The sequence below is a fragment of the Saccostrea cucullata genome, unplaced genomic scaffold (assembly GCF_032062105.1).
Source record: "Saccostrea cucullata isolate Sc308-1 unplaced genomic scaffold, CSIRO_AGI_Scuc_v1 ctg14822, whole genome shotgun sequence".
Taxonomy (NCBI): domain Eukaryota; kingdom Metazoa; phylum Mollusca; class Bivalvia; order Ostreida; family Ostreidae; genus Saccostrea; species Saccostrea cuccullata.
In genome coordinates, this window is record NW_026918634.1 from 515 (window position 1) to 10878 (window position 10364).

At 31.4% G+C, this 10364-nt stretch overlaps 1 protein-coding gene across 1 annotated transcript; it reads left to right on the forward strand.

Annotated features, from left to right (window-relative positions):
• Window positions 1–4803: 4803 nt before the first annotated feature.
• On the forward strand, window positions 4804–8246 carry LOC134268928 (fibroleukin-like). The gene is made up of 5 exons (XM_062751166.1): window positions 4804–5092; window positions 5795–5946; window positions 6115–6211; window positions 6533–6700; window positions 7990–8246. Exons 1-5 carry the CDS (start codon window positions 4804–4806, stop codon window positions 8244–8246), a joined length of 963 nt encoding a protein of 320 aa, XP_062607150.1.
• Window positions 8247–10364: the final 2118 nt, after the last annotated feature.

A 10364-nucleotide genomic window follows, 5' to 3' on the forward strand; every position in this document is an offset into this window, starting at 1 on the left:
TCACGTGACTGTCCATCGATGGGACTAAACTTCATATAGTACAAAGTGGGTTATACTATGCTTTTTCCATAAGTATTAAAGTCCCGTGATAATAAAACAGCTTAATAAAAATAATTTCCGTTTTAAAAAGGCTCTCCTTTTTTGCAGGTCTATTTTCCGTTGATTTCTCATAGTAATCCTTAGCAGTGCTGCATTGGTGCTGTCTACGTCTTTCTAAAATGTATAAGTTGCTTTCTACGTCCTTCTAAGATGTGCTAGGTGCTGCCTACGTCCTTCTAAAATGTATAAGATGCTGTTTACGTCCTTGTAAGATGTGCTTGGTGCTGTCTACATCCTTCTAAGATAACCTCCTTGTTGTCCAAAGAAATAAATTCATATGTTTATGATGACGTATTGTGTAACATTAATATTTGGAGGCTAATGTATCAAAGTTGAAATTAATCGATATATTCTTGATAATTTTCTGATAATCATAATAATGTCATCAGATAATAATTTCTTTGAGTTTTATTTTGAAATAGCTGATTTTTTTTATTCCATTCAAAACATGTTTTAATTGAAAGATAGAAAATGAACACAAAACATCACAGCATAACATGCATTAACTAAGTGAGAAAACGGCACACGTTTCATTGTAATCTTTCAAATTCAACTATTATGACAATTAATATGAACTTCAATAAAATCGATACTTGTAGCAGATCTGCAGTTATTTTCTTTGATCTTTATGTGGTGATTTATTATACATAACATATGCAATAATACTTTCCAAGCCCCGTCATAAACCACTGCAGGAGGCATAAATCAGGTGAAGAGTTTCTTTTTATTCAGCGCTGCGCTTTCTGTCAACGTAAATCTACTTCAGTTCTGGATCCAGCGCCACTATAAGCAAGATAGATAACTCCACTTGTTATTCTAAAAATATGCAACTGGAAATCCCTGACTCTCTTTCTGCTATTTTAGTGTAATGCTGCGTTACGTGCATTTCTAATAATAGAAGGTAAATAGTAAGGTTTAAGGATGTTCCACATTTAGAAGATAAGAGCAGTTCTTATCATGCTCTTCTGTATACATTGTTGTTAATTTAAATCATGTCGGCACACATTATATTGGTACCTCGTAGCTTACAATTGCTGCCTCTATGGCGCAATTACTTAATTATAGAACCATTATTATGTACACGGTACAGGATATAAACTCAGATGGGATTTTGATGAAGTTTTAAATCTCAAACTGGAAGTGAGTTATTCAATAAAAGAAATCACATAAAAATGATTTACAATGTACTACTTACATAATATGGTACGTTTTATATATCCATATAAATTAATATAATTATTTGTTTTCTTCTGGACAATTATTTCAGGCAATGTAACTTAAACAAGCCTTTCTATTAACATCTTAAGCATGTGGTGGATGTGCTTTCAACGAATCCACTCAAATAGTAAAATTTATTTCTCAGAATACATGTATTGTGCTCTAAAATTGTGTGTGTAGTGCGCAGGATATGGCGAAACATGCTGAAACTTTAATAAACGTTCTTAGAAATGGACAGAAATTGTGCTGATGAAATGTTAAGCAAACGGTGTAATACTTGAAGTAGGGACTAGGATTAAATAGTTTATGTAAAGATGTGTCTCAGCTGTGTTGCCGATTCTTAATAAAGACTAAATAAAAAGAGAATAAAATAATGTTGTATACCTTCATGAAGATTTATTAATATTTGAGATTAATACTGTATTTTCTTTCTTGGACTCTTGCATTAATCATCATTGAAATAGCAGTTAATCCTACGGATGTTAATTTCTTTTTCATATGACGTTGTTACAAACATGATGCCAATCTTCAATTTGAAAAACTTGCAAACGCAGAATGAATTTTTTATTAAATATGATCACCAGAAGATTTTCTTTCAGTGTTGCACGTAAATGAATGAGAGGAATTTTAGCGACATTTGCAAGTATTAACATTTTATCAAATACAATGAAACTATACATTTTCCAGCAAAGGTATTGTCTTCAGACAGTATAGCTACATGTACATTAAGAGTTTAAATTTGATCGGAAAACTCGATTACCATCTCGAAAGAAAATAATTTTGCACGCAGAAATATTTTCTTGCAATTTCTTGTACAGTACTTAAAGTAAAACAGATTGATCTTTTGACATACGAAGATAATGTATGATGTTTGAAAAAAGGCATGAGGCAATGCTGAATTTCATATACCAACGGGGTTTACATATTCAGGACTTTTTGACAACTGTGTTCGACCTAGCGCTATTGCACTGTCAAAATATCGCTTAGAATTCAAAACAACAGGATATTTTAAATTAAAATAATTCTGAAGAATTCCAAATCAATATGCTTAGGGCTTCCCAGTACTTTTAGTACTTTGATTGAATTTTGATACTCTCAATATTTACGTCATGCGACAAGATGCTTATATCATAGATTGCCTCGTTCTATTGGTTATATCGTTTTCCTGGGGCGGGGAAATTTCGGGCGCTCCACGTCATCGATTTTTATGCCCCATGAAAACGATGTAATCAACAGTACTAGACATCTATAATGTTATCTATACTTACACAACAATAGAATATAGAGTACGTAACAGTTAGCCAATCGCTTTTCTTGAATTGATTAAGGTACGACACATATATTTGGCTGTTGAAGGTTTAGGATAAAGATAGATGTCTTCCAAGGAAGCGAATATACGATCAGACGTAATCTTAAGAAGACTCCATTTAATGATTTCGAACTTTTTACACCATGCTTAATGAAATTATTTAAGAAATAAGGTATCATTTTTAAACATCTATCGGGATATAAATACGGGTCGGTCACGAGATTAAATTCCATAAAGCCCGAAGGGCTTTATGATGAATTTAATCTCGTACCGACCCGTATTTATAGCCCGATAGATGTTTTAAAATGATACCTTATTACTTATATTTACATTTGTGACTTATTCATACTTTATGTTTGCCTGATTGTGACTTTTAACGTGTGAAATGCATTATTTTTCAAACCCAACGGCATGTATGTAATCCACTGAACGCGCGTCGATCCTTTATGACGTCACTGAGAAATTACGTCGAACGTTTATCCATACGCACATCTATGACCTCTTGACCCCATACCTGTATTTATACAGTTATAGATACGCATTGCTTTCAGTAGTGTTATATAAAGGGAAACATTTGCAAATGTAAATATATTAAAAAAGATAATGGTTGCAAATGTTTATTTTAATTCAATTTTAAAAGAATGGAACCTTCTGTACTATCTACGTCCTAATCTTTTTATATATATATCTTTTTTTTTTTTTTTTTTAAGTGCTGCCAAAAGCTTATCTGAAAAAATATTTCAAAGAAAATTTTTATCGTCAAAGAGGACGAGTAGGACTATGGTACTGTTTATCAACAATTCTATATTTCCTTGTATGGTGTTTTCTAGCATTGCTTATGTCCGGTTATGCTAACATCGACATTCATTTAAGATTTTAAGTTACATGATACGACTAGATTTTCGGTGTTTTATATAGCTATCCATTGTATGAATTAAAACATATTATGTATAAAACTGAAGTATATTAATGCAGTTTTCAACAAATATATTTTGAGTAGCAGTACTCTTACCGTTTAAAAATAAAATGTACAAAAGTTTTGCCCCTGACTTGTTTCTGTGCGTATTTTTTCTTAATAATTCAACTTCAACGCCCCAAAACTCACTACTGCTTTTGAATTTTGAATCCAAAAAGGTTTATAAGTTATACAGACATGTAAATTCTGATTTAATTTCCATGAATTAAAATTTGTGAATGTTTGGAGGTACGATTGGGTTACAACTGCGCCCGCGCCATTTTGGATTTACGAGAAAATATGGGGCATACTAAACTTAACTTCTCTTGAGCCTTCATCGATAACACAAATCTGGTTAAAACACCTAACGAATTGATGCCATCAAATTTTGTAACACGATCGTCTATTTTACTTTGATTGTCAACTTTGCCTTTTTCAGACAGTTAGGTCTGTTTTACGCAATATTTTGAGCGAGACTCAATAAAAACATGCTATGTTTGACACTCGCTTAAACCATTTCAGAACAAGAAGATTTCCGAAATAGACCACCATATGATAGATTGAAGTCTATATAAACATTCCACCAACTGACATTTGATAGCTTACGCCCGAGTAATGAGCAAAAGTTGTTTTTTGAATTTTAATTTCATCGAATTGCGTCTTTTGTTACGTCATGTTTATTTTCAGTATCTTAAGCATGCGGAAGTCTGACGTCATTTTCTGAGTTATTACGTCATACAAATTATTAAGTGACGTCACAATATGTGTATATTTCTCTGATCTTTCCAATGATATCAATCTCAATAATTTTCGTGAAACGGTTATTTTTTTATTAAACAGTTCTCAGTTGAAATGTCCCTCGTATATATCTTTTTATATTTATATTATAATTCCATATTTAAAAGATAGCAAATAATAAAAAGAAACACTGTGCAACATCACACATAACAGGCATTAACTCAGTGAAAAAAAAATTCAACAACGAACTGTTCATTGTTATATTTCGATTTACAATTTCAGAATAAACATTTATGACAATTCATACTAAGTTCAACAAAATCGATGATTAAACAACAGTAGAATGTAGAGTATGAACAGTTAGCCAATCGCTTTTCAGGCTTTGATTAAGGTACAATATATATATTTGGCTGTTGACGGTCCATTTGGCAGCATTGTACAGATTTACACGAACGCAGCAGTCTTTTCTTAAGAAAGAAAAAAAATGAGCAGTCAGTGTGTTATCTCCTTAATTGTCGGGTTCTTGGCTTTATCTAAAGCGACCATTATTTCTCAGAAATATACCACAAAAGTTGTATTTAATGATAAGAAATCAAATGATGAACTTGTCGGGGAATATAACGCTCATTCTTTGACCGAGTGCGCCGCGATGTGTCAAAGGGAGTGCGTTTTCTTTGGATTCAACAGTCAAATGAAGAAATGTCGTACCCACAAGAAACTATTCACGTGTGAGCTGTCTGATGAGGCCGGTTGGAGATACTACTTTCATTACGGTATGTATATTTGATATTTTGTTTCTGTTTGCTTCTTTGTTTTAGGCCCTTCTCGAAGAGGCACGATTTTTTTCTTTTGAAACTTCTTTTATGTAGTATAAACAATTGTAAATAATAATATAAGTGTATTTCCGTCATAATTAGCAATGATATTCATTTAAGCTCTGTGACAAGGCCTAATCTTGAAAACGGAAAGTTCGAGGACAATTCATAGACCTAACAATCTGTTAAAAACGTCAGTCTGAATTTGATAGGATAGACTGTGTTGGAAAACATGATCATTGTATCAACATTATAATTTGCGAAATGTTAAATTTCACAAACATTATATCATATAAAAAAGAAGATATCATGATTTTTCTAGATTTTTCAACAACTTATTTATCTATTTTACTGTCCAAATTGTTTATCATCTGATCTGCAAATGCACTCCCCTTTAACATTTCTTTTAATCAACAGAGTATTGAAAATTGTTGCATGTTATTTTAAATACTTTTAATTATGTTATTAATCAGAGATTTGTAGCAATAAGAAAACAAGAAAAAAATTATTTTAGATAATGGAGAACTGTTCAACCTAATCTGTTTTGTACATGTAGTCAACATTTTAGCTTCAACAATTAACATTTATCATGCAGGCATTATTTCTCCTCTCACTTCTTGTACATACGAATAATATGATCCCTGCATTTTTTTTTTTTAGATTGTGTTTTTTCTGCCATGCCCAAAGATTGTAACGAACTTTATGAAGATGGAAAAACCAGTACAGGGGTGTATGATATATACCCCTATGGGACCATTACCAGTCCTGTCCGTGTCTACTGCGATATGAGGACAATGGGCGGGGGATGGACGGTATTTAATTTTTTCTTAAATTAAAAGTACATTATATAACTCACATTGTTTCTGTTTTAATATTTTAAGATAAAAATAATGAATATTTTGAGTTTATATCATAACATATGGATCCTATGATTGTTCGAAGCAATAGATTGTATTGTAATACATTTTAATTTTCAAAAGGCCATTCAGAAACGCGTAGACGGCTCGGTGAGCTTTGACAGGAACTGGATGGAATATAAAATTGGATTTGGTTCACCAGGACAGAATGTATGGGTTGGTAAGTGTAAATCACTTTCAAATCAGAACTTTTTATTCCTTCAAAGTTTGAAGGAAAAAAAATCCTAAGGCAAGTAAAAAATTAAAACTTAATAAAGATCTGAATTAAAGACTGGTTATATTCAAATACCGTGTTTAATTCATATCTCAAAAATAGAAGGGAAAATAGAAGAGAAGAAAATCATTTAGCGGCATATTTGTACAAGACCAAATTTAGCATTATTGTCTAAAATTCAGGAAAAATAAGTTGATATTTTTTTTTAAAGAAATTAATTGTATTACAATGGACCTTCAAGCTGATTTCAAATATATCTTAATATAGGAAATGATGTAATCCACCAGTTAACAAAAGAATGCATCTCCTCCCTTTATGTGTCCATCACTCTCCAGAATGGCACAACACTCTATGAAATGTACGACGGATTCTCAGTCTCCAACGAAGCTGGAAAATATCAACTTTTTCTTACAGGACCTGCCACGGGGACCTTAGGTAAGTGTATCCAAGTTAATATCTAAAAATTGGGTTCAGATTACGTATATCATCCCAATTATACTTTTCTGTATTGAAATATCATTAAGTGGTTTTTTTCTGATATCCTGTATAGGTTTTTGATTTCACGCTAATCAAACATGTTTAATAATTCAGAATGTCATTTACAGGTACAATTCAAGAATTCAGCAGACATTGTCAAGTAGCTTAAATTTCAAATTATATATTTTAAATACAAAGAAAAATATGCTATTATTTTAACCCAACAAATTCCAGTAATTACATTCGCTCAACCATTATTATTCAGCTTGGGTTTTCTGGTAAAATTTTCACATGTTAACTTCTACGGAGAAAGAATTTTACAGAGTTTAAATGATCTATTATGTCAACATATTCACAAAAGAATTGATGATAAAGGAAAAACCATTTGCTCTGAAATATATTAAAATTAGAAAAAAACAAATTCAAAAGAACTCAATGTGTTTCATTTTTACTATACCTTTTCCTTACTAAATGAAAATCTAGTATTTCACATTTAAAATACTACAAAATAGGAAGTTTACAGAGCGTCATTAATCTTAGATGTCAAAGAAGTTTACGAAAATTTGATGATAAAAAATGATCTGATAAATATTCAAATAAAGAAAAAATTAAAAAGGCAAATTCAAAACATCTCAACGCGTTTCACATTTACAATACTTATGCTTTTTTAAATGAAAATCTAATATTTTAAAACATTTACAGGTACACCATATCTTATTTTGTTATAATTATTAATGAATTACTCCGTATTGCATTTCATACATTTTTAAAAGCACTGTCTCTGACATATATGACTATTTCATTTATTCATGTTGTCTGATATTTCCAGTCACCTTAACACACACACACCCTAAAAAATACCATGATTTAGAGGTGTAACACGCCTGTGGTTTATTGTTACACTAGAAAGGATGCTATATGAATACCGAAGTGTTTTGTTGGCTTGTTTTTTTTATCTCTCTTTACAAGAAACAACACGTCAAACTGTGTATCTCAGATGTACTTCAGTATTAAGTTTAATGTGACGTAAATTAATGATTATTATCTCTGTTATATATTTTCTCTAATTGTGTAGGTGCAAGTATGATAGAACCGGTGACTCTAGGACTGAACTATATAAATATTATTGCTCTTTCCAGCTAAAGTCGTCTATCTTAGAAGTACCTCAGTATTACAAGTATTATTAACAATTAGATTGCAGATAAATAAATCAATTATGTCTGTGATTCCTTTTTTGTCCTTTACAGGTAACTCTATGTTAGATACAGGTTATTCTTGGCGTGATCTGTCTGGGATGGCATTCTCCACCCCGGACAGAGATAACGACAGGTCTAGTTTTGCTAACTGTGCTGCTAACTACATAGGAGGCTGGTGGTTTAACGCCTGTACCTACACATTCCTTAACGGTCCCTGGTCCCCGGGATCCTGGGATAAACCATGGTATCCCACAGTAAGGAATGGGACGTCAGTGAAGGGCACCACCATGATGATCAGACGGAACTAGGTAAATTTCATTAAATATTAATAATCAGGTTTTTTTTTTTTTTACTTTTGTATTACTATGAAAATTTCATTTATAAACCTTTTTAATAGAAAAAATATGCTATTATAAAGGGTGTTATGAAAGTTCGTTCCACATATTTTTTTTTTTTTTTTGAAAAGAAATAAGATGAGAAGATATTAAAAATTTGTGATATTTCATGTTTAAAGAGTTAGTTTTGGCTGCTGATAATGTTTTGTCTTTTGTTAAATCAATAAGCGGAGGGCAGGTATTAAAACAGATGATGTATGTTCAGAAAACATCAGGGATGACGTACATTTGTGACATATCTTAAGCACACAAGTCAGAACATCCTTTCAAATACATACTATGCAAAAATCATCAAATCTTTTGAACATTTCAAAATGACAAACCTATTCTGTTGAAAACTGATATATCGTTGTTATACCTACGTTAAAGCTTGTCTGATGCAAGATAACCTATGAAGAAACAAAAGTAATTTAACCTTTTTTTCACTCAAAATGACCAGCATTTCTATCATGCATATATTTTCATATGGATGAACAATTCCATAACTTCCTGCTAGAAATGAAATGCTTTAAATCTTAGGCACACTATTGTGATTTTGTCAGATTTGAAAATTTATCTCTTTACTTAAGCACTATTTTGAAATCTTTGAAAATATTTCATCATGGAATTAACTTTCTTAACACCTCTTACATGTATCTGTGAAGTATGAATTTATTTCAATTTTACAGATGAAAGATCATCCATGGGTTATGCAAACTCTCAAGAGACGATTTTAAAATAAGGTTTATCGCTGAGTTCTTTTTTTAATATTTAACATCTAATAACAAACATGTAAACAGATATGTTTTCGGTAAAGCGATACTGAATGTATTAAGGAAAAAAATGTACTTAATATATGTTGTAATAAATTTGAAATTAGAAATATTTCGTTCTTTTTAGCAAACACTGATACTTGAAGATGTCTGGGCGGAGAATTAGGATGAAAATTACTTTATTGTTAAACCTATTACAGTGGAATCTGTTTGATCAGACATATGTGCAATACGCTTTACTGTGATTTCTGCCATTCAATTTCATTTCTCATTTATACTTATGTCAACGATCTTTACACGCTGCAATACTATACCTTGTTTATTCCGACACATATATCTGTGATCTCTCTTCCCCCTGCATGTCGGATAAGAAAGGTTTCATTGTAATAAAGATGTTAAGAGCCATTCTCTGTAATGATTTGAAATTTTATATAGGAGCTGTGGCACGCATAGTCTCAGAATTTCTCCAAACTCTCTATGATAAAAGGCATTGATACCCTGAACTGAAATCAGGCAAAAATTGGTTGCTATGTTTTATAGTTACCATGGCAACATGTCTTAAAGTTCAAAAAATGGCATTTTTTAACATGTTTAGAGCCCCATAGTTAACATTTGCGGCAAAGCAAGCAATTGTTAATGACTGTTTCCAAAAGTTGAAGGTAAGATGTCTCAAATGCATGATAAACATGTTTGGTAAATCAACTATTACATACGTTACTATGGTAACAAAGTATTCAAAAGTAAAAAAAATATTCATTGAATTTTATGAAGTCATACTCGTAAAAATGAAAAGCAGTTATAGGATGAAATGTTACCAAATAATAGAAAAAAGAGCCTTGAAACACATACCAAGAAAAAATATGATATTTCAGTTTGGTTGGCAATGGTTGCCAAGGTTTTTATGCCCCAGAGAGCCTTCAAAGTAACACTATGTATGTTTAAATATGATCCTATCTTTAAAAAAAAGCACATTTCCTCATACCTAATGATCAATTTTATAAGATGTTGGTGTGCTCCAAATTTTCCCATTTCAAAAAATTCATATTATATTCTTTAAATAGAGCGTTGCTATGGAAATAAGCAGAAAATATATGCTTAAAAACCTGAAAAATATTTTGTTTCCTTGGATACGTACCCTTAAATGTAGATTCCCAAAACTTTTATGATTGATATTTATTAACAGCTAACTTGACTTTTAATTTTGACTATCATCCAATCTCTAAGTGGATGCAAGAAGTTGGCACACAGGGTTTAATATTGATATAAAGTTCAAAAAATC

What these genes read in the sequence shown, in the direction of transcription:
- LOC134268928 (XM_062751166.1), top strand. Translation starts at nt 4,804, where the DNA reads ATGAGCAGTCAGTGTGTTATCTCCTTAATTGTCGGGTTCTTGGCTTTA. An exon ending in CAATGGGCGGGGGATGGACG is followed by an intron (nt 5,947 to 6,114) that starts GTATTTAATTTT and finishes AATTTTCAAAAG; the next exon opens with GCCATTCAGAAACGCGTAGA. An exon ending in ACCTGCCACGGGGACCTTAG is followed by an intron (nt 6,701 to 7,989) that starts GTAAGTGTATCC and finishes TGTCCTTTACAG; the next exon opens with GTAACTCTATGTTAGATACA.